This window comes from Pelmatolapia mariae, linkage group LG22, assembly GCF_036321145.2.
Source record: "Pelmatolapia mariae isolate MD_Pm_ZW linkage group LG22, Pm_UMD_F_2, whole genome shotgun sequence".
NCBI classification, from domain to species: Eukaryota; Metazoa; Chordata; class Actinopteri; order Cichliformes; family Cichlidae; genus Pelmatolapia; species Pelmatolapia mariae.
Window position 1 is genome coordinate 7,587,997 of NC_086245.2, and position 25,560 is coordinate 7,613,556.

The 25,560-nt window shown below is 40.8% G+C and overlaps 1 protein-coding gene across 1 annotated transcript in view; it reads right to left on the reverse strand.

Moving 5' to 3' along the window:
* Positions 1-25,560, reverse strand: part of rnf19b (ring finger protein 19B) — a 42,391-nt gene that overhangs the window by 12,788 nt on the left and 4,043 nt on the right. The window contains exon 2 of the mRNA XM_065470416.1: positions 8,732-10,007. Within this exon, the coding sequence (XP_065326488.1) occupies positions 8,732-9,405 (674 nt within the window). The 5' untranslated portion in view covers positions 9,406-10,007. The remainder of the gene's footprint in view (positions 1-8,731; positions 10,008-25,560) is intronic.

Here is a 25,560-nt window from a genome sequence, read left to right on the forward strand (position 1 = left end):
TAGTTTCCTCAAATTTTCTTAAGGACACACTGCACACCCTGCTGAGATATGCCTACTTTTCAGCCAACAGCACCTCATTGGTCCAAAAATACTATTTTATGCCTGTCAAACTGTTTTTTGGGGCATTTTATATAGATTCAACTAAGGAAATTAGAACATATTTATCTTTTTGTTGAGTTTTGGGCCTTTTTTGTGCTTGAATGATTCATAGATTAGTTTTAAGGAAGCTTAAGAAACATAACACATTCCTCTAAAAACAGTCAAGTACAAGGATTGGACTGAAAATGAGTGGAAAAGTAGCCAATATGCAAAGAAATACTTTGATAAACTTTCAGAAAACCTGGAGAATTGTTATTCAAGACCACTTCAACAATTTATTCTAACTTAACATTTCCCTTTTTATGTAATGACGGTTAAGCAGCACACGTTTAAGGAAATAATGTTAAATATAGCTAAAGCACGGCATGTTGGAGATGATGAGGACGGAAATGAAAGAAGAGTGAGATACTGAGATAGGAGCGAGCGTCAGTCACAGGAGAAATCACAAAGGACGGCTGTCATAAAAGACTGTCACACAGAGAAGAGAAACATGTTGGGGGAGTGCAAACAAAAGCGAGCAGGGATTTTAAAATAATTCCCTCCCTGAGAAAAACAAAGGTTCTGCCACTTTTCCGCATGGTAGCTGTGCTTTTACGTCCCTCTATCGAGAAGAGGAAGAGCGTGGAAGAAGCGATAGCGCGACAAACTTGTAATTGTTTTGGCATGCCTCCAACACGCCAACTTCAGCGTGTCCCTCGTTACCACCTCTGCAAGCGGTGTGACAGGCCTGCTCTCAGGACTGAATAAATTAGCGGATATCTGAGCCGACAACAGCTCGCTTCCCCGGACAAGATCAGACAAGAAGTGGCACTTCTGCAGAACTGCAGAGACACTTCAGCCTGCATCTGTCGAGACGTCGGCAATTCTTCCAGCTCCAAAACATTTATCCACATAGATTATCCAGAGTTCATCTATAATAATAGTGCGGTATCTTAAAAACTACCACATTGATTTCATGATGGTCCCTTAACTGGCTTAATGTTTAAACAAGTGCATAAACTTTGGATCTAAATGATGCAAATAAAAACACAGACATGCTGATTTTGCATTTCTTTCAGTAGCATCAGGACTCTGGTTCGAGGTCTCCTAAACAGCAGAGAATCACATGAGTAATGAACAAGCTTTTTCACAACAAAACCGATTTGTTTACATTTTTTATAACTCAGTCTAGTTGCTACATGAAAACCCCCATTTGTCCTCCACTGGGAACCTTCCTACCACTTCTACTATAATTTGCCTGTGTATTCTCAGTGGTCATACACAGAGACGTGTTTCCAGGAAGACAAACAGTCCAGAAACAAAGACCTGCTTTCACCTAAATGCTACTGCTAGCAAGTATTTACAAGGACAAAATATTCCAGTTTGAAAATATTTTTTTTTCCAGGCAATGTGATGAAACTGGGAAACGATTCCTGTAGAACCAACAGGTGGATGGTGGGGCGGTGGTGGAGTTTAAACAGCAGGCAGCAATGCAGGCAGGGGGAAAGATTGCCAAATTGGAGGGGTGTGATGTAATGTTATGTACTTGAATTACATTGCAGCGCTTTTCTAGTCTCACTGGCCATTCAAAAGGCTTTAAGCGTACACTCGCACAGCTCTTTAAATACGTCATCTAGCTCACACCCACAGCCGGTTTGAAATCAACATGCAAGTGTTCGGACTGTGGGAGGAAGTACCAGGAGGAAACCCACATAGGCTCTGCAAGAATGTGCAAACTCCACAAGGAAAGGCCTGGGGTTTGAACTAGGAATTGCCTTCCTGTAATGCAACAGTGTTAACCGCTGTGCCGGCCCAGAGGTGTGTTTTGATATTTGATGTGAGGAGAGTGAGTGTGTTCAAAGCTATGCCGCTTTAGTTGACTGCTTGAACTAGCTTTAGACTTGCTCACATTAGTGAAGGAAGTAAGGTTGCTCGCTTATTTGCAGGGGTCACCACAGCAGATGGACGCATGTTTAAATTTGGCACTTCCAGACAGCACGCTCCTATTTATCCAGGCTTGCGTCCGGCACCAGGAGTATTCTCTCCTCCCAGGGAACTTTCACATGTAAGGGAAGTGTATTAACCAGCACACCACAGACCCATTGCAACAGGCTAAAATTGCAGTGGAAAGTTACTTTTTCACCTATCAGTACATTAAAGGCACATGTACAGAGGTTACATGACCTCTGGATGATAAACTACCCTCACAAGTTAATCATTAATGCAATAAGTTAAGTTTTAATGATAACAATAATCTTGTCAAGTAAGAAGTTGCTGTAAAAGTAACAGGGTTTAGGTGGTATTTAAATTTAAATCGATGTCACACATGTCACATGGAGTGACATTTTGGCACTAGATTACAAAAGAAAGGCGTTGTGCGGATTTTTTTAGTAGTTTGAGGCTTGTGATTTTTCCTAAAATGAGAAATATTAACCTTATGATGGCGCTACAGTAGAAGGCAGAGCATCTCTAAAGCTTTTGAACACAGTGAGCGTGTCTGCACAGCCTATAAAGCGCCTCTTTTTACAAGTAATTTGTCCTCGGGTAAACATCTGGCGCTTTAACTGCTAAATACAGCACAAGTCTAAACCTGTCCTTGACTCAAACAAGCCTACAAAACTGCTCTTTTTCTGGCTAACTCTGGACAGGCTGTGGCACAAAGTGCAATTTCATTTATGGGACAGATGCCACGCCAGCGCCGTCTCTTTATTGGTGTATTCTGATCCAGCGCAGTCAGCGAATCAGGACTCATGTTTCCAGGGTGGAAAATGGTTGGGTGGGGTTGGGGGGAAGCCACAGACAGAATGGGACAAAAATAAGTAAAACAAAAAGGAGATGTGAGATAGGTTAAAGGGGGCATGTAAGATCATGAGCTGAGATGTAAATCTGTAATAACACATGACGGAAACAGAGGAAGAGAGGGAGGAGAAGCGGTGGAGTCATAGGAGTGCTGACATGCTGAAAGGAAACGTGCTCAGACACTCCTGTCAGTGTTCGGCTTCAACGGGAACCACCTGGGAGTGAAACCCTTAACCACACACGCAGACACATGCACAGCAGGAACCGGGATAAACCGACACCAGCGTGAAGTCATGGCTCATCAGTCTGACTCACACAGATACACGAAAAACAAGAGTGCTCGTAACGTCTCAGTCCGAGACAAAGGCACAAAAATTCAGTCCGGCGACTATGTATTGATCGGTTTAATTAAGTCCCAACTCCTGTTACCCTTGGCAACGCTCCTTTTATGCCGCATCGATAGTCACCATGGCAACTGACAGCCAGGGACAGTCTCTGTTCTCACTGGATGCTGAGGTCTGACAATCAGACGGGTCGGGACCTCATTGGCCGGATAAGAAGAGCGGGTCAGAGGTATCCCACTGTGATATGACGGTTATTTAAAAATAAAAAAGATTCACTTAAAACCACAGACTGTGTGTAACAGACGCGTGTAGCCACCATGACATTACCCACTGATTTTAAAGCTTCAACATCAGCATTATAGTCACCCCCATCTTGGAGTTTATTAACTGGACCTGACACTGGAGCATGGATCCGCCTAAGAAAGGAAAGCGTACCCGGCTTTGTAAATGGGACCATCATTTTTTAAATTAACATCGCACCATGCCTATAAGGGCTTCAGACCATAAACCTATCAGAAAAGTGTTTACACAGGTCACAGATCGAGTGAGAAGTAGGGTTATTTTTCAAGAGACTTCAGCACAGCATGATTTCTTGTTCTTATTGTGCAGGTTTAAGTCACTTCCTCGTTGCAACCACTTTTCACACGGTCTGTGGATGGCACCCACACAAAACTCCTACATTTCCCAAATAAGCCTTTAAGTCACTAATGATGACTAAAAGCACACCTAGAATTCAAGTTAAAATGTTAAAACTGTGACAAAACAATTTCCCTGTGAGGATTATTAAAGTTCCCCTGATACATTATGCTTATCTGTGTTATGATATTTTGAGGTTTTTAGCTTTTCCATCACCTCAGGACAACAACATCTTTCAAGATTCGTATGAGATTGTGCGATAGGCTTAAAAACACTGTAATCATCTGGTGTTTTTACACTCCCGGCTTCATCGCGAAGCTCATCACACAAACAGACTGAAAGCAGTAAAGACTGGTCTGCCCACATTAGGGCAGCAGAGCAAGCTGCACACACGACACTCACGCATTATCCTCTTATAAACAGTCATATATTTATATGCCATTCCTCCCGAGGTAAACATCTGGCTCCTTAGCTGCTAAATATACCACTGTTTCCCTGCGCTAACGAGAAAAGTTTGTCTAAAACATCTGCCTGCTGCAGCCAAAAGCGTCACTGATGAGAGCTGCGAGACAGAAGATATTAAAAGATGTTAAATCAGTGCTCCATTAAAGCTTCAGAGGAGAGGAGAAATTCAGGGTAGGCTTATAATTTGTCTACTGATACTCCTTCCTGTTACACGCTGTCATCTGATGCATTTTCATTTGCAAGTATTGTTCAGAAAGACAAAACGGAAAAATCCCCTCTAGCCAAAGAGAAGAGCGAAAGTGAAAGCTAATTTTTTTTTCTTTCCTTTGTTGGTCTTCTAACCACAATGGTGACATTTACCGGCATTTTACTCACCTGCAGGGGGGTGAGGGAGGTTGTGAAAGTGTTAGCTGCAAACAACTGTCCCTTTTGACGAGGGTAACGGTGCATAATTTACACAATCCACACTGATTATTTGTTCACTTGTCACTTAGACTGTTAACTCCGATAAAATGTCCAATAGAGAAAAAGATAAGATAGAAAAACCAGGTCACATTTACATAACTTTCCCTGAAGACATACACACTCTCACACACACACGGTGCCCATTCTCAGTTATAAACACTCGATTAACAGCTACGTTCAAGAGCTTCACACTTTTTTTTGACCGTTTTCGGTTGACGCCTCGTCTCCAGTGAGCAACAGTCTGAAACTGCCTTTATCTCTCAGGTGTGTGTTTGCATGTGTGTGTGTGTGTGTGTGCGCTGCTTTCTCCCCTCTCTCCAGCCCTGCTTGTTTGTGGTGAATAACAATTTGATCTTGTCTGATGTAAAGAAGAGGCTGAGTCACTGCTGCCGTCAGACACCGGACTGTCCCTGTAAATATGTAGGTCACCAGCAGTCGACCTCTCCTTTAGTGATACTGGTAATACACACACACACACTTTGGTTTTGGTTTATTTTTACCAGAAAACTGGACTAAATTACGTCTGTCCCAACCTCCATAAGCTCCTGCTGTTCTTTTTTCCACCAGGGCAGGCCAAAGTGTTCTGTCACAGCTGTCTGCATCCAGAGATACTAACAGGTCTATGCAGGCTGATGTTTTCTACAGGAGACATCAGCCTCCCCTTTACTTTCAGAGACACAGTTTGAACAGGTTAAGCTAACAGGAGAGGCATGTTTCAAACAGACCCAGAGGGAGCCAGGAGACTTATTAAAGAGCTCTACTTAAAAAGACATTTGCAATATCGATCAAAAAATGCCCGTTGAGGTTCATTTACATCCCCACTGAGAGTAAAAACCATCCCACTCATGGATTTAGGCTCAGAGTTGAGCAAACAAGGTGCTTTGAAAACCTGAAGTGGTGAAGATGTGACAGCAGAGCTGTGACACAATATAATTATAAAGCAATTAATTCCCCGCAAAGCAGCGGTGTTTCATTTGGCTGATAAAACTTTCTTTGAATATTTATTATGACCAGAGGGTGATTCATACACGTTTTCTGCTTTCTTAGCTTTTATAAAGTTGCCTAAGTTTGAGTTAAAATGTGTTATTCTGCATTTATGGTCCTCACAGGTTTTTATCTCATATTCTAATAACTTCCTGTCTGGGCAAAAGTAAAATCATGCTGAGCTGAAAGGCACAATGTGTGGCTGCCAGCAATCATGGATCTGCTTCCTGCACCAGCACAGACGAACTATAGATTTACTAAAGTAAATAACATCAGTGTGTAATGGTCATGAGGTCATTCCTGACTGTAAAACTAAAGCAAACAGAGCGCAATGAGAAGAGAAAGGGTGAAAATGAGTTAATCATTTTTTTAAAAGCCACAAAGATGGATTTTAAAGATAAATGTTATCCCAGCTTTGCAATACATACAATTACATTACATATAAATGTAAGAAACAGCCAGTGAACTGACTGATTTCATGATGAACGCACAATATATATATATATTTATAATAGGTCTACAAGTGCTTGTTAATATAATCCACCACATACTACTCTAAAAGCTGCAAGGTCTGGATGAAAGTTCATGCAACTGCTTAAAATCTACTTTCTAAAACATATGCCATTAATCCTTGATTATTTTACCTCTTTGAAACAATGCTATACTTGAACTTTATGCATGTAAACACAGAGATTATGTGCATTTGCAAACTAAAAAAGGACATTAAAAAAGTATTAATCGTAGCACGAGATGCCTCATCGTTACAAATGTAATATTTCTGCCTTCAAAAGAATAAACTCATTTTATATAAATGACTCATGACTCCCATGCACGGCTGTACTTTCACAGCCCACAGACTTTCTAAAGCTACTGAAATGAATACAAGACTGAAAATACTGCATTTTGTTTTTAGATTGTGCCAAATCTTCATTTATTGGGACAAAAAACAGTAACTAATAAACAAAAACCAAAGAGAAACAAATGCACATAAAGGCCCATATAATCAGAGTTTTATATAGCTTTGGCTTTCCTCTGTAACAATACCTGTGTTACTGTACAAAACCAAAGCAGAAGAATATCACTGAAAATCTGCGTTCTGTCTTCCCACACACACAGACACGCACTCACGCACACAAACACAAACACAATGAATCACTCCTGCTTTCTATGATGAAACAAACGCCTCTCATTTGTTCCAGAAACCTAACCAGAGCAGCGGCGCTACCTCTAAACCCATCTGACGCTCCCCTCCTCTGACCACAGGGCCACCTCTCAGGCCTCTGACCCACTTACAGCTTCTCCTCTACTTTGAAATTTGATCCCTCGCTCTGCGTCTTTCCTTCTTTCTCAAACTGGTCGGCTCAAAGCAGTTCCTGTTTAGTTTAACCCAGACAGAAAACTGACGTGAAATCTGAAGTAACACCCTTTATCTGAAATTGCAGAAGAAAGAGTGAGCAAATAACGTTTAACAGTAACCGACTGGGCAATCTCGCACGTCAGCTGTTGGTCCGGTAATTATAGCAGAAATCCTTTCGTTGGAAATAGTACCATACTAATATTTATGTATGCTTATCTGATGACTTCTTCATTCAAAACCAGACGTTAACTTGAAACTCCCTAAGTTTCTTTATGCTTCCAGCTTTGGAGAAACTGATCTTCAATTTATTCTCTTTGAGATATAAAATGACTTCTGGCATTACTCAAGCACCTTCACCAGTAAACTGAAGTGCCTCTGGCTTCACTACATTTTCACTTTGAGTCTCACTCATAGCCTCGTAGTCTAGTTTCTCTTTCTCACTCTGACTTTGTTTGTTTTTTATAAATTACGCAATGTGAATTCCCCCAAAGGCCGGACAGACCTTACCACAAACGGACCAGGGCTCTAAAGCTTTTTTTGTATAATCGCCTTAATCCCCAATCAGATAACTTGATAATATTACATAAACAGGAAGACGGAAACAAAGCTGAAACTGAAGCCGGAATTTCACCTTACTGTAAATGCTCAGTCTAACCATTACAAGAGTCATTCATTCATTCATTCAGTGCTATAAATGTTGGTTTTCCAACCCATTTTTCTTTCCACTGGTATCAGAGATATACACATGGTATCCTTTGCCATCTGTGCTGCCACACTCCGGGTTATCAAAGTAGTGCTTTACATCTCATACTCCCATTTCCTAACATTAAAAACACTATTATGTTGTTAAGAAGTCCATTTGAACCCAAAACTCAGTTTCTTCTCATCCTAACCAAGTAGATTTTAGTGCCTAAACATAACAGTACAGCGAGTACAAACGATACTTGTGTGCAAAGTGGAAAAAAGTCCCAAACTAGATGCAAATTGTGGTCTCTGGGTTGATAAAGTTGGGTGTTATGTTATTGCCACTCCTCCGGTTTTACAATGTGGACTTTATTCTGTCAAAAGGGACCGTTATATGTGGGCTGCAGACAGTGACAGCAAAAAACAAGTCATGCATATCTGTAGGACAGTAGTATTTGACTGCCTGGCAGGAGAACGTGATGCATTTTACTATAAAGGATGGCACAGTGACCCACAATGACATATAGCTGAAAAAATACCATGACTGAGCAATTAGTTGAGGGACAGAGCATTAATGGTAACCACTTACTAATAAGTGAAAACTGTGGTTGTTAATTTGTTGGTTTTTGATTCCCAGTTTAAAGATCCCTGCTTCTTTATGACTGTAAAAATATTTTTGGTTTTTGCTTATTCAAGAGAGAAAATAGGCCACTTTACTATGCCACCAATTTTCTGATATTTTTTCTGTCTACTACAAGAACATATAGGTCATGAAGTGAAAGAGGCAGGAAACTGGTGATAATATCACACGAACGGTCAAACAAAAGCACCCACAAGTGGAACCAAGCAGCAGCATCGGAGCAAAAATGCAGATTTTATCAGTGAGACAGGACTGAAAACATAATCTGCAGTCTCTTACCCGCAGTCGGGCGCCGGGCACCATCGGCAATCCGGATCAGAAGCGAGGCACCTCCTCAGTAGGAATTCCTCATACTTCTCCATCAGGGCCGCATCATCCAAGATGTCGGCCACCTGCCGCGGGGCCAGCCTCTCGGCACACTCGGGGCAGCTGAGCTGGACTCGGCTCTCTGTGATTTCAATGCGGAGGTACTGGCGCAGGCAGCAGAGGCAGGATCGGTGGCTGCAGCCCAGCAGCTCGGGGAGCTGGTCAGCGGGCTGACGCACCAGGCACAGGGGACACTCCAGGAGATTGGTCTCCCCGGAGGAAGCGCCTCCACCCAGAGACGGCTGGCTGGAGGAGAGTGGCTTTGAGGGGGTGCCGGAGGCTGCATCCTGGGGGGTCGTGGCGGTTGTGGCGGTGGTGGTTGTGGTGGGGTTAGCAGCAGCTGCAGCAGCTGCAGAACTCAAGGCGGAAGGATGCAGCTGTTGTTGCGTGTGGTGATGTTGGTGATGATGAGATAAAGGGGTGGCTGCTCCTCCTTTGGGGGCCCTGGTTCCCCGAGAGCTCCGTTTACCGTGGAAGAGGCTGTGAAAGGAGATGCGGCCTTGGCGCTTGCCCGGCGCACGGCACTTAGGGTTGGGAACGCCACTCACCGAGGAGTGAGGTGACTCTGAGTCCTTTTCTGATCCCATTTTTCCCAGAAGAGACAGACAGGGTCGGTTATTGTCCCCTTGTACCGAGGGACTCTGAACTACTCAAACACACACTCTATCAGACACACAAGGGAGGATTGTCCACTTGTGAAGCCAAACTGGAATGCAAATGCTACTCAGGTTTGAGGCTGAGAAACTTGAGAAACAGTCCCCCTCCTCTTTTTTGTTTGATTGGAAACAAAACCTTATCAGCAAAACAGAGACTGAGATAACAGATAACCACAACAGAATATGAAAAGTGAAAAAAAATCCACTTAGATTCCCACAGTACTTTTCAAACTTGGCAGTCAAAGCACTCGCGAAGAGAAAAAAGCCCCCAGCCTTTCATCTTTTAGGCAGATGTTAAGGTCCGACTTTAGTGTGACTCAAAAGATTAATGTCAGTTTCAATGAATCGCTCTCCAACAAAAACAGACAGGGTAAAAAAAAGATAAGAGAAGAATCCACGGAGCCTGACTCAGTCCAAATGTTGAAATAATTCCTCCGTTTTCATCCGATTCTCTTGAGCTGTATTCAGAGCGTCTCCTCCGTTCACCCTCCTCTGCTTCTTGTTGAGCACCGGCTTCTCTGAACGCTCTTTTTCTGTCAGGAAGAAGAGAGCAGGAAGTTAGTACAAAGAGCATGCTCAGTATGACACACACCTCTCTTCCTCCCTCCCTCCTTCTGCCCCCCCCTCCCTGTCTCTGTGACTCTGCTTTGCTCTTCCTGGGTTTCGATCTGATCATTAACTCCTTAGATAATCTGAACCGAGTATCTATCTGTGCTAATTACATTTAAACCCACAGACAGACACACACACGCACATTAATGAAATCAAATGTTTTTCTGTATGTGTTAAGCAACCATAATTGAGAGGTTAAACAGGACACATCTGGATGAGTTAAGCCACCAATTAAATCCATGACATCATCATCCAGCCCGGCCAATCGTGTGTCCTTGTGAAACCAGTCTCTCTATCGCTCTCCATCACGCTGAGCATCGCAAGCTCTTCCTCCACTTCACACTGCGCTGCTAGTGCCGTTGCCATGGCGATGCTCACTATGAGCGAGGCAAACAGCGACCCACTCTGTGACTCTGGCACTTATGTACACACACACAGAAACACACGCGCAGCTGAGCATGAACTGCTAAATGGATTCACATCGAGACACATGTGATTGCGCGCGGGCACACACACGCACACACACTCAAAAGATGTTTTTTTGCTGTAATGCAGGTACAAATACGCACTGAAACACGTATGCATTCAGACTACACACAGGCACACATAAACAAGTACATTTTTCCTATTGTCTAAAGACATATACAAACACACACACACTCATACTTAAACATCAGATATGAAAAAGCATGCATTCACATGTTCAGTCTTGTAAAACAACAACACACACACACACTATAAATGAAAAATGATAATTACGCATGCACACAAACACGCAGAGTAGAAATGTAACTGCAGTATATACCAACACACAGGTAAACAGTTTTCCGCCCAATAAAATCCAACACAAAGATACTAAATGGCAAACTGGAGGGTTGAGAAATGAAACCAGCATGGAAGTGATTACACGTGAAGTTCCTCTAGTGGCCACTTGAGGCCTCTAAAAACGAGTTAATTCCCCGTGACTCCCGTGATCGATGCGGAAACAAACATGTTTACGGCCTTTTTGGGCTCTAAGACTAGATTCTTCCTTCATAATAACTGAAGGGTGAATTTCTTTTAAACACAGCCAATTAAAATGTGTTCAGGCTGCCTTGACCGACAGACAGAGAATCCCTCCTCTTCTGGATTGATTTTAAACACAGATCTGAAACACTGTCAGGTCGCAGGAGTTTTTTAATGGTAGCTATACCTCTCGTTTACACTGAGCTTGGAAAAATTGGATTTAAATACTTTTCTGTCTATAAACAGAACGAGTGACAAAAATTCTCTGATTTCTCTGGAACTTTTTTTAAATAGATCTTTTTATTAGCATTTTGTTCATGTAGAAAAAAAGAACATCTTGCAAGCAACAGGTCTAGTGTCCTTGGATCAACAGACAATACGTTTTTTTGCAATACTAAAGTCCGTTGACATCGATAACAATCTAGTAACTAGCAAAACAGCTTCTGACGATGTCTGCTGAGCCTGAATTATGCTATAGCCCCTCCCCCTCCATTCCCAACAGGAAAAAGAAAACCGGTACATTTTAAAGGGCTGTATTTGTCTATCTGCAACGACCATCGCACTTCTCATCATGTATGATGTGCTGTTTTGTTATGTAGTTCTCTGACTTAGTTTTTTTATTTCTTTTTTTGCACATAGGTGAAAAAAAAACTCTGAGTTGCACTTGTATAGTTTATAAAATCAGCTTGCTAAACAACCTTGCTAACATTAGGTGGTAACTTAGCACTTCACTGTCTTAAATATTATCACTTCCGGCTCTTCTGGCACTGAGCAAAATGTTAATACTGAGGTTTCCAAAAAAAGTGTGAGCTGTCATGATGGGTATTTCCATCTTTTGCATACAGTCTATGGAAAACACAGCTATGCAAACTCATAAAACCCCCCACAAGCCTATTAAAGAAACACAACATGTATACAAAGTCACACTCAAACCCATAAATGAACATACACTAGCTCACAATCTAATCACCCATGTGTCAACCTTAAACGTGATAATTATGTTCAAAGCGCACACACACACAAGTGAGCACACACCACCATCTGAATACACCCATTGTAATTATGTTCTCACTGCAATTGCAGGCTGTGTGAGCTTGGATGTGTTATCACATTGCAGATTTATTTGTGTGTTTCTACGTGTTTCTCTGTAACTACTAAAAGCTCCTGGAAGCTCTCCATGAGCTCCATGGAGCTGGGCATGGTTGGAAATGTCATGTGGCATTAGAGATAATGGAACAGACAATAAAGTGAATTAAAAAGACTCAGGAAGCACGGACACACTTCCTCCTCAGCAGTGCAGACATTTATTGGTTTTCTCTCTGTTATCAGCAAATGGCTGACCAGCATCTCTGATTGACTTAGCGTTAACAAATGTGATTATGAACACCAGTTTATAAGCTTTTAACACACACATAGACCCATGCACACACGCTTTCATGCACTATATGTTGACCCAGTAAACATCACACCGTTCAGGATATTGAAACCTGTGTGTGTCTCTGTGGGAAGAGTGTGACGCAGGATTCACGTGAGCAGCAGATAAGCTGATCAATCACAGCTCAGCAGACTGGCTGAGAGACGTGTCTGTGGAGCTGCTCCTCCGGGCTAAGCTGAAAGGTCTGATCCCAGAGTTTCCAGGTCATAAGCAAAACACAACGCAGGGAATCCAAAACTGATTATACGGGCCTGTATTTTATCTGCATTTTAAATGCAAAACGCTTTTTAAAAAAAAACAAAATCATTTAATTATGTTTTGTTAAAGATATAAACAATTCTGATGTTTAGTAGTTACATTATATATTCAAAACTGATCAAATGTTAATGATCGGTATTAGACGTGGTGTGGACTTTTGAGGTAAACAGATACTGACACGCATGACCGACGCAGACTGAAGGTGAACCTCCGCAGTTTTGCAAACCTCTTACATATTTTTTCTTGAAAAGAAACTTCTATAGTCAGACAGTCTGACCAACAGCTCGGAGCATCAACCAATCAGCTTCCTAGCTCTCTTATTCTGGCTCAGGACACTTTAGGAAAAGAGATCCTGAATCTCTGTTTCCAAGTTAAGTGTAGGTAAAAAAAAAACTGACTCCAAGAGTAAACTGTTAACAGAGAGTTGGAGGTCACATGTATGCCACGCTTTTATAAAAATGTCCACATACATGTAATAAAAGTGATGAAATAACTGATAATTATGGTATAAATGCTTAAGCGTTACAAGAGTTGAAAACCTTTTAAATATTCAATGTTTCTACAAATTTGCAGTGCACATTCATTCAGTCACAGAGTGGATACAGTGGTGCTAAAACACGGTTTTATTTATTTAGATGACTTCCTCATAACCTGTTACTGCAGCTGTTATACTGGTTTTATATTTAGGGAAATAAAACGGTACTATAAGATAGGTTAAGGTCAATGAGTGTCCTTGTTCAAATCCAGTACTAAAATATGTAAAAAATACAGGTGTTTAACGGTAAATAACTGAGAAAGTCAAATGTAAACTGTCATGGTGGGAGTTTTTTGAATAACAAACAAGGAATAAAACATTTGCAGTTTTCATAGAAATGAGAAACCAGCTATGAAGTTATCAAACCGGTAAATGTCTGCAGAGCTTTATAGTTCAAAGCATGAACTATAAAGAAAAAAAACTTACATGGTAATGGAAAAGGAAAGAAAAGGTCGGTTTCAAAGTGCATATGAGGGATTCATTTGATTTCCTTCAGTATGTTTGGACATTGGAGCTATTTTAAGCCTTCTCTGCAGCAAATGCATTCATTATCAACGAAACCATAACCTCACAGTAACTTTCAGTTCCACAGCCAATCTGATGATTCACTGTGATTCTCTCGAACACTGAAGAAAAACACTCCTCAGACATTTTTCCAAGAAATGAAAAATAAAGTCTGGTCAGCTTTATTGTGGACAAAGTAAACCTCCATGTCCACATGAAGAAACAGGTGAGGAAACCAATTTCTGGTTTAATCTGATATGATCTGAACCGGCCTCGCCTGTCAGCACCAATCAATCTGACAGCAATCACTACAAAAGCCTAAATGTCACGCACTGTTGTTTTATCAAAGGAAGAAACAATGCAACAAGAAGCACACACGTTCGGCCACAGTTTCCACTAAATAGGAAAATATCAGGCCAGAAAAATTACCTCAAAAACCAAATTCTAACAAACTGCAAGCTGCAGGAAGAGGAAGAAAATACTTCTGAGCCGTAGTCAGAAACCAAAACCAAAGGAGGATATCTACTATCAAAGTACATCATTAAACTTTTATGTGCATTTTTAACACATACCTACACACAGTGTGCTAACAAAAACACATATCCGCTGAAAGCGAGCACAGCGGCTCATCACTCGCCATCTTCTCTGGGTCAAACTGGGTCTTTGTGGAGATGTGTATAAAAAGCCAGCAGTTTCTAAATATACACCCCCAGCAGCTCTGCGTGTAAGAGCCCTCTCCTCTGCGGCAGCCTGAGCTTCACACGCTGTTTTTTTTACTCTAAATGTGTGTTTTCATCCTCCAATGCAGGATTCCCATTTGGCCCAGTGATCAGGGCTGCTGGAACTGGAATCAAACTGGTTAAAGTTTTATCATGTGCCTGCTCGGTGATGCTGTCATCATTATCAGATGTTTTTGATGAGAACGCACAGACACCCACTATCTGGTTTTCCTTTCTTTTCCTTTTTTTTTTAGGAGATTCTCCAGAACTGATAAAGATTGTTTCACCTCTCAAAGGAGGAAACATCAAAGATTTCTTCATCTTGTGTCAAATCTCTTTATCTATTTGCTTCTTTGCTGAATTATCTCTAACTGAAGACTCGTCTCCAAGATTTTTAAAATGGGCAATCAGAAAATTCCTTCCTAAACAAACCACTTCAAAATTTGCATGTAAGTTATAAAGATTTCAAACACACCTCCTGCCTCTATAAACATACATTAGGGGAGCGCGCTGCCTTAAAACAACACGATAACCGCAATAAAATGCAACATTCAAACAGCGAGAAAATGATTCTGTTGAGAGGTACGAAGAAAGAACAATGCGCTGTTTACTTTACAAACACGCTGTTTGTTTGTAAAGTAACGCCTAGATTATCCTCTAATGCGGACGTGGACACGGATGGCTGGAGACACCGCAACGCAGCGCTCGTTCCTGTAAAAGATTGCTGCCTGGGGTGCGTGTGCACTTGTTGCATTTTTTATGCAAAGTCTCTGCTTACGAGCCTGCATGGTTTTCGTGCCCTCCCCCCAGCAGGCAGGCACAACTTATACTATCAAATCTATAATTATAACATTTTCAGTTTATAATATTCTATTAGGCGACACAGTTACATATTAGAGGCTGAGGAATGTGCATTTATTCTCATTTTAATTTCACACAATTTTGGCTTCCACAGATTATTAAAACAGGATAATTGAGATAAAGTGATCACTTGTTGCTCCCCTAAATCACTTCCCACTAATGCATTATTACTTCATTGTTTTGGCACAGATGGTAGAGTCGGGTGTGAACCAGTTGGCAGGTTGGAGTTATGATCGGTCTTGTCGATAAGTCTTTGGGAAAGTTACTAAACCCCAATCTGCCCCCAATGCATCCATTAGAGTGACTGAGTGTGTGTGAAAGTTAAATAGCATTTAAAGAAACAGAAAGTGTATTTGTGTGTGTGTTTGCAGTGCTTTGAGGCACCATGTATTTGGTTATTTACAGTTACACTTAACAAAACAGTACTCCTTTTCTTCTAATTCTGTAATTGTGTTAAACAATTACAGAATTAGAAAATAATGATTATAATCGTGTCGGTTATTTTGCTATAATTGAGCAAAAAGACTACTTACTAATACACACTAATTTAACCATTACGTGAAAATCAATATGCAGCTCCTTTGAATGACGACACAAACCGATGATGAGTCAGTGTGGAAAAAAGATCTGCGCAAACAAAAAAATGAATGAGGAACTAATCTGAAAAACACCCATGGCATTAACAGAAATGAGTCCACGGACAGAGTATCTGCAGCGTCAGACACACAGAGCTAACAGCGAACATCATTCCCAGCATTCCCCACCTGGCTTCAGAGTCAGGCTGAAGCCAGGTGGTGCATTTCTTTCAATAGGTGGACTCCTACTAAAAAAACAGCCAGTTTCTGTTTGAAATGTTGATTTCTTTCTATTTACTTCTTTAAAGCACTCATTTTGTGTTCTTCATCATTGTCACTGGTTTAATTGGTTTGTTTTGCACTGCTACCATCCAATTTCGTTGACATTATGAGCCAATAAAGTTATAATTGGGGATGTTGTGAGAACGCACTGTTTTAATGGATGCACACATTTCACTAATTATTTATCAAACTTGGTATCTGGAGTCACGACAACTCTGCATTTCTAATTTGTCATGTATTTTTTTAACCTCTTTAGCAAATGAAGTATTTGAATAAAACAAAATAAAAACAATAAAATGCAGTTTTTATTAGTGGGAATTTTATCAGTGTTAAGTTTTTAGATGATGTGAGCATCTACAGATCTGGTTGGTTTGGTCCTTGAAAGCTTTGTTAGATGATGATGGGGTAAAGGTGACGTGCTTCGATGTTATGGTTAACTCAAAGGTAAGGGGTGTTGGAATAATTGAATGTCCTCACAGAGATAGCCAAGCAAATGTGTGTGTGTGTGTGTGCGTGTGTGTGTGTGTGTGTGTGTGTGTGTGTGTGTGTGTGTGTGTGTGTGCAGCGTTCGTGTCGTGCTTTGGCAGATGGGCCTGAACAGCCTGAGAACTTCACAATCTGGACTTGATTTGTTATCAACAGGCTCACACGCACTTTGTTCTACACTTGTCCTCCTACTCCACTGCTGCTCAATTCAGCACACACACACACACACACACACACACACACACTGCAGGCTGCTTTAACATGCAGCCTTCCAGGATCTACGTGCCTGTAATAATATTTCTCTGCCCTGCTTTAATCATCAAAGCTTCAAAAACATGAGGTTAAGTAACTGTTTCATCTGAAAAAAAAAGAACTAAACTTTTTCTTTTCACTTTGGACTTCTGTGGAAATTATTATTATAACTATCATGCATCCTAACTGCAGCCAAGCCACCTGACAGCGAGGGTCATTCCCACAGTGCACTTTTGTTTTATAGCACCAGTTCTCAAACTCGATTCTCATGACAAGCAGCGGTGCTGCTTTTCATCTTTGCCAGGACAGTCAGGTGAATGCAATTACCTGCCCGGTGGGCTGCATTTTTGCGACTGCCAAAGCCCGCTGCTTTGTAGAATGATATTTATTTCTCCTGCTCGCCTGTTCGTCTCTCCATCTGTCCCACATTTTTGTCCAAATTAAGGTTTTGACAGCTACTGGCCAAATTCCCATGAAGCTGTTCGTGGTCCCCGGAGGACTTTTTCTGTACTGCAACAACTAGATTCAAATGTCCTTCTGCATGAACAATTCCAGAGAGTTTTCTATGTGCTCTGGCTCAGTTTTGAGTTTCAGAGTGCAAAAATCCTAATGCTGATAACAAAACTGGTATGCTGACATACTGCACATTAGATTTACTAACACAAAGATAGCTGAATCAATGCATCACATATGTGTTTGTGAGCGTTTATTCTTATTTTATTATCACAACCCAAACATTTGAACATACATCCTGATGATAAACATACATGCAGATTATACTAAAGCAATTTGTTTGTGGAGGCAGACTCCAGGCTTCGATAACTACTGCACAGTTACAGCAGTGTAACATCTTTGTTTAATGTTGATTAACTTTCTGCTGCCGATATGGTTTTGATGACAATCTGTGTTGACAACCGCGTTCATAAAGAGGAAACATTATACTAATTTAGAACACCATATTTTCAATCTTGGACTCTAACAGAAAAGCTTTCTCTGACTCACAAATTAAAATAACCTTTATTCATCTTATACTGGGCCTTTGGGCCCCTCAGTTCACCTTCCCAGTTGTAGTTTACTTTAATCTAATTGGCTGTCACAAGCTCAAGGTTGTAACAACAGGTGGGCGGGGCTTCTGTGCTCACAGCCAGGATGCCCATATTAGCGATATCCTTCACTCTATGACAACATACTGAGCCAAGGAACAAAATAACAACAATAATAATAATAATTATGATGATGGGGATTGTTTCTAACTTTGGACATGTGTTCTTCGAGTATTCAGCACTATGAAAGGTCTAAAGAAAAAACGGAGAGGTATACAGGAAAGTCTTAAAACGTAAGAAGGATTCAAATCCTTTGAATATTCTGATAAACTCACTTTAGTGCTTAATGTGACACAAATGTTTCATAATGTGAGATTTCAAAAATTCAGAGCATACTAATGATTCCTCTTGGTGTCAAACATATTAATGTGGATTTTTTCAAAATTTGTCATTCCACATTTTTATTCCATCAGAACATCAACCCAGATGTTGTAGGCTTTGCAAAGTCAGCATATGCGGAATAAAACACACCCATATATCGATAATTTAACGTGGACATGTAAGCTATGCTCTTAATTTAGATCCAGAGTGTCCCAGCAGGCAGCTTGGCATTAACCTCGTTGACTCCACGGTGTCTCCTGTAGCTTCCAGATCTCGTGGATTAACTAAAAGGAAAAATCATCCACGTGTTCTTCATTTAATTCAACATGATGTAATAATAACTGCAGCCTGTAAAGGCCACTAGTGGAACTCTTAATCATGTAGCTTACGAGACAATAAAACTATAAAAGTCCAAGTTCCTAAACCGCCACAATGAGTCCTCACGGCCTAATTCTGGACTCGGTTTCCTGAATCAGAGCGAGAGACAAACAGACAGATAGAGTGAGGCCGGAGCGATCTGCAGGTAATCCGTCCTCAGCACCTCGCAGACACAATGTTCTGTCTTAGACGGTGAATCTACGCCTCAGCACTTTGGGATCCTCCAGTTTCTCCCTGCAGGGCATGAACTGCCTAAACTGCTGCAGCTCAGAGCACATACTCGCCACACCCATCCTACAGGAACATACGTTCACACAAAAACACATTTTTACCCAAGTTCAACTGGGTTTAAGTATAGTTAGAAGTAAAATCCAGGTTTGAGTTCTACTTGCGTGTATAACAATGATTTGATGTTTAATATTCAGGTGTCCCTGTGATCTTCCTTCTTTTTTTATGACATCTAACTCAATATACTTTGGCAATAATCCTAGGACAATTTTCCCCTAAGGTACAATAAAGTTTATTTTACCTGCTCTGACTTGACTTGTTGCCTTTTACTGAATATATTTCTATTCATCTTTTTGACTCTTGATGAAACGGTGCAGAGGGAACTTTGGGATGGACATTTTCCAGCTAACTCACCATTAGTGCAAGCCCAGTATGCAACATGGAAGGAAATAGCGAAAAAGAAACAATTTTCTTCAAAAAATAAAACGAATCAAGCCACTTAAACCTGTTAAATAAGACAAGCAGGACAAATAAATATCTAACAAGAGTTTGTAAGACTGAAATGATTCAGCTAGCGTGGGCCCTGTTAGCAGGTTACTCCACATTAGGGGCCATGATGAAGAATGATTGGACACACACACACACACACACACACACACACACACACACACACACACACACACACACACACACACGACACGCACACGAACATTCACACCAACATGCAGTTCGGAGTAATCAGCTGTGCGCTACAGGTGTGCAGCTGTGAGAACTAATTGCTGTTATATAACACGACTCGCCGCCTGCCTCGTCATTGTCTGCACAGGATTCACGCTACAACACACACGTACACACACAAACGCACACGAAAGTGAGGTGAACATACATGAACATCTCACAGATTCGCGTTTAATGAAGTCACTGTGGAAAAATCTGATACGATATGTGATAATAACACACCACTAGCTCTTTATCTATTAAAAATGATAACACATAATAGATGAAGTGGCTGAAACTGAAACTAATTATACTTTTTGTGGTTTCTGTAGTTTAATCTACAACCAGGGGCAAACACAGATAAAATTAGGGAGCTATGTACATAAAGGACTTGTATTACATGATTGGGGAAGTGTTCCCATTTAGAACATGTTGTGCACACATTTTCAGACAACAATTTACTTTTTTAAAAATCCAAATAAACTATTAGCCTGCTGTTGTATCACTAAAAAAACTTTAACTATAATAACCTTCAGCTGCTCTCTTAGCTCCCAAGGCTTCGCCACAGTGGATGGATCTGCTTGTTTGATTTGGCACAGATTTTATGCCGGATGCCCTCCCTGATGCAACTCCCCATTTATCTGGGATTGGGTCCGGTGCTGGGAGAGCATTAGCTTGCAATCTCCTGAAGCTCATTATAATATCAAACACATGAGCTTTATCAACAATACAAAATTAGCTTCGAAAAAACCCCACTTAGTTTAAATGAGTCCTAGTGGTGTACTACCGCATGCATGCATGGGGAAAAAGCCAACTATTCATCCCATGTTTATTTGTTATGTGGGGAAAAAAAAGAGTTTCTATACAGCCCTAAGGTAAGTAATGGTCTGAGCATGGCCAGTAAATTAATATCTACACAAACAACAATGGTGATGAAGCAAAATATTAATTTGAATCTATGTAAAGTAGTATTAAAAAACCCTCCATTATTATATAAATTACCTTACTGCAAACAGAACCGCAGAGCTTTCTAGGTAATGGCGTGACAGGCTGCAGCCTTTTGTGTTTACAAGACACATCTCTCCTCCACTCTGGGTTTCAGCCAAACGTATTATTTAACAGCACTAAGTGCCTAAACCCTCCCATTCCTAAGAACTTGACTGAAGTTTATTGTCTTTGCTGATTCCAGAGAAAAATGTCAGGCTGCTTTGACTCTGATCTTCCTTTTTCTCATTGGCACATTCCTCTTGTGCAGCTGCAGATCTGCCTGAGCAACAGAGGGAGTTTCATCCTCTATGGATTAAAAATTGTTATATAGGGGCGATCTTATGGCAGCCCCTCCTTTGACCTTTGATGGATGTTTTCCTCCTGCTCTCCCAGATTCCAATCTCTCAACTGCAACCCAAATGTGACTTCACAAAATATATAAACACACACATGCGGCAGATTTAATATGCCACCAAGCACAACCTCAATAAAGCAAACGCCACTTAACATTTCTTTCCAGTCTTTCACGAAACACATCAAATCAGCCTAAACTGATTATCCTGTTGTTGCGCTCAGCATTCGAAGGCATCTTATCAGTTCGGATAAAAGCGTCAGCTAAAAGGCTGCGGTCTAAACCGACTGATGACATTGCTCCAACACGAGAAAGTCCGCAGAGAGCAAACAGCTCGGCTCAGGCTGTTATCCTGTTTGTAGTGATACCGAGTAAAGCCCTGCTAATCTGAGGGCGGGGGGCCAGGAGCCGAACAGGTGGTCCCCCTTCTCAACCAGCAGCTAATAATGCACGATGTGTGTGTGCCTGTGTGTCTTCAGAGAAGACAGCTAATTAGAATCAATCAGCTAATAGGCTAGCTGACCCTGTTGTAAAAATGCCTCTGTGTGTTTTTGCAGAGCAACTGCAGCACAACGCTGAATTTCTGTGAACTTGTGCCAGAACTTCTAGGAGGAACTTACGTCTTCATCAGTGTCTTCGAAGAATGCAGCTAATAAAAGCATGTGACCCATTATTTATTGTTTCAGATGAACTTGGCAGTAAAGTGGTCATTGTTCTGTTGTTATGCACAGTTTGACCTTTATTGTTATTAATGCTTTGCACGGGGCCATCTCGGGTCCCGCTTCACATTCAATTTCCCAGGGTACTGGTAAGACAGCACTTTGCATGTCAGCTGCACAGGTGTATGGGCGAATGAGCGAGTGAGAGATCAACTGCAAAGCCCCGATGTCGAAAAAACAAAACACTTTAAAAGTTTAGACCTCCATAGTAGCAGCACATGCATACCACTGTGGAGGGCCATGAGGGCCAAAACAAATGAAAGAAATACATCATTAAAAAATTAATTCAATGTGTTATTAATTAATAAAACTGGTAAATAATGAATTTCATTTAAGACATTTTATAGTCAATATTAAATCATTAAAGATGTATTTATTTAATTCATTTTGGCACTCGTGGACCTCCATACATGACTAATGTCTAAATGTTCCTTCACAAGAAGAGGTCAAGCAAAAAACACCGTCACAGTCGATCAGCCAAGGCTGCTTCTTCGGAGCACGGTTAGCACGATTAGATATCATGGCTGCTCATCAGGGTTATAATAATAACGACCCCATACTTTACTGCTGAATCACAGCCATCTGGTTATACTCAACCTCTTTCCGCTGTACTGCCTCATTGCACAAATCATTTCTTTATAATTATTCACAACGGCCACTACCTGTTGTTCCCAATGAGCGTCAAACAAGTATTCACACCTGCGACTTGCAGGAGGACGGTCTCCATGGGAAATACAAGAACTAGTTTTGGTAACGACTAAGTGATTCCTGGTTGATGTTTTAAATGCCAACCATTTCTTTTTCATTAGGAGCTTCCTGTCATTCACAACTATAAAAGTGTCTCATAAAATTCCAGTTAAAACACCTGTAGAAGAAGAGAATGATGTCTTCATCAGCGAATAGAAGTTTGCCTCACTGAGGTGAAGATCTGGATGTATTAAGGAGATGGAAATTGTTGGGCACGTGAACAAAAATATCACGGGGCAGAGCAACCATGACCACGAGGTGGCCGAGATAAATCCGTAAAACCTTTTTGCACAAATCCATTAACTTAATCGTGATAGTTTAGAAATATAACTACATACAAAAGATATAAAGGTTACGTGATATAAACTGACTTATATGGGTCATTACTGTTTTACTTCATGGAAGTCATGCCAAGAAATTTATCTTGTTCCACTTTTGGTATGTATATCAGGGCTGGCAGCCTCCAGGGCTAAAAAACGAAGCCAACACGGAAGTGCCAAAAACTGTAGTCCCCCTGTGGGCCCTGGAGGCTGTCCCCAAGATTCCCATGCTAACATGGCCAACTTTACAGCATTAAAGCGTGTTTACACTCCGGTACATAAACTGGTTTTGGGCCATATGGATGGTCTCTTTTTTTTGTCTTTAAGCAATTAAAGCACTACAGTTTGGTTCAGCCTCTCTAAGAAGTTGGGGTTCAGGTTTTCCTGCGTGAAATTCTAGTACGTTGTTTGTGTGTTGAACTATAAGAGACTATAAATGTAGCTTGTTAACCAAGCATACCAGCAGTCACTTCTGACATAAAAAGCCAACACAGCGGTGTTGAAGATGGAGACTATCCCAGCTGTCTTGGGGCAAGAGGCAGGGTCCATCCTGGACAGGTTGCTAGTCTGTCGCAGGGCTAACACATAGACACAGACAACCATTTGCACTCACATTCACACCTATGGGCAATTTAGAGTTTCCAATTAACCTAACCCCACTACCTGCATGTCTTTGGACTGTGGGAGGAAGCCGGAGTACCCAGAGAGAACATTGCCACTACACAGAAAGACCCTGAATTTAAACTCAGGACCTTCTTGCTGCGAGGCAACAGTGCTAACCACCATCCTGCCCTCTTTAACTGTTAACAAGAAAATCATCCTTAAACCTAAAGGATCTGGAACTAGACAGTCTTGCTTTTAAAATTCTAGCATGTTTTGGCTTTCTATATAGTGCAAAATAATGCTCCATAAAACTGAATATCATTTAAAAATGTATTAAAATTTTAACACCAATAAATTCACTACTGTCACATTTAGTGATTATTTCACACTGTTAATTTTATTTAAGTTCAACTTTAAGACAGTATCACTAATCATACTTTTATTTCACAATCAACCACACCTCAGCAAACGGATACATCTGAAAGAGATTGAGTGCTGATAAGATTAGCTGGCAATTTTTTTCAGCGTGGGCTGAAAAAAAATGAAACCGTTTTGCTTTCATTTAAGTTGCGTTCAAAAGAAAATGAGCGCTTACTTTAAACACCTAGTTTTACTGTAAGGGTTTTAAGTGCAAAAAGGTCTGCAGAGAGATTAAGTCGCTGTCACATTTCTTTAAAAAGCATTTTCTGATGACGATCACATGATCTTTATATCAGTTTTATTTATTCTACACCAAGCAGAATGAGCTGGGCGATGGTGCTGATAATGGATAATATTCTGTGGAAATGCTGCTTGTACAGCCTCTTCCTTGGAAACGAGCACACACACAAGACCTGCATACTATCAGAGTGTGCGCATGTGTGTGTGTGTGTGTGTACACGTGTGTGTGTTTATATAAGCCTCTCCCCTGAGAACATTTACAAACAGCTTGTCAAATTTGGCTCACCCTAAGCTTGTTGCTTTCTTTTTTAATGACTGATATTTTTATTGAATTTTGGAACAACACAGAAAGTCAGAACTCTCAAACACAAAGACAGGAAACATCTTAAAACAGATGACAAACTCGGTATCCCGTGAATAACAGAAAGTCTGATTAATGAAGAGAGCTTCAGGTAAATTTCAAAGGTCATCTATTCACATGGCACCACAACAAGAAGCAGATTAAAAACTTGAGCTTCCTTAACGCCCTGTGAAATGAATTTGAATAGAATAAAATATTTGAATCACCCGCATGAAGCTGTGCTATCTATTTATACTGTTCCCACTCCCTTTTTCTCTGGAACTGGACAACGCTGTTGGCCACTTTCCATATCAGCACTTTACTGCTGCTGCATTCACTCTGTGCCTCTAATCTTTCTATCCATCCGTCTCTAAGGCCTGTTACTGATTACTGAAGATGCAGAATAATTTGTTTCAGGAACTATTAGTGTCATACATTTGATAATTAACGTTAGGCATCAGTTTGGGACTTTGGTGCAGACATAACCTGATAATGAGAGCAACCAGGCATGAGATTCATTTTAATAGCCACTCGGTTTATTATTCTTTGTGGTTAAATGTTTAGATATGGTTTTAAGGTTACGACTGTACAGTAAATCTGAATATTTAAAGCTGGTGTTTTAGCTTCTTTTTAGCTACTGTTTTGGATCTGAAGCCTTCAGAGTCACTGTTTTAGTTTGACTTTAGTTGTAACTGGCTAGCAAACTAGCTAGCAGCCACACTGCTACCCATTCTCTCAGGAGGTGGTGGAGACCAAAACAGAGCCAGAAGGACCAATGTTGTGAAATACGAACCAAGAGTGTTGGAAATCAGAGTTACTTAGTTTATCATTAGTTTTATGTCTTATATTTATGTTTGAGTTACTTTCCAGTGTGGGTAGTTTCAGTTTAGTTTTGCTCAGTTTTTAGTCTTTGTTTTAGTTTTATTTGCAAAGTGGGTGGTAAGATTTCTGAAGCTCAGATTAGGCAATACAATAGAAATAAAACACTTCATGTAGATATTCCTGCCACAAAAAGATTTGCGCTTGGAATGGTTGACTATTCACCCTATATGACAAAAAATAAAACTACATTTTATTTTTGTTAGTT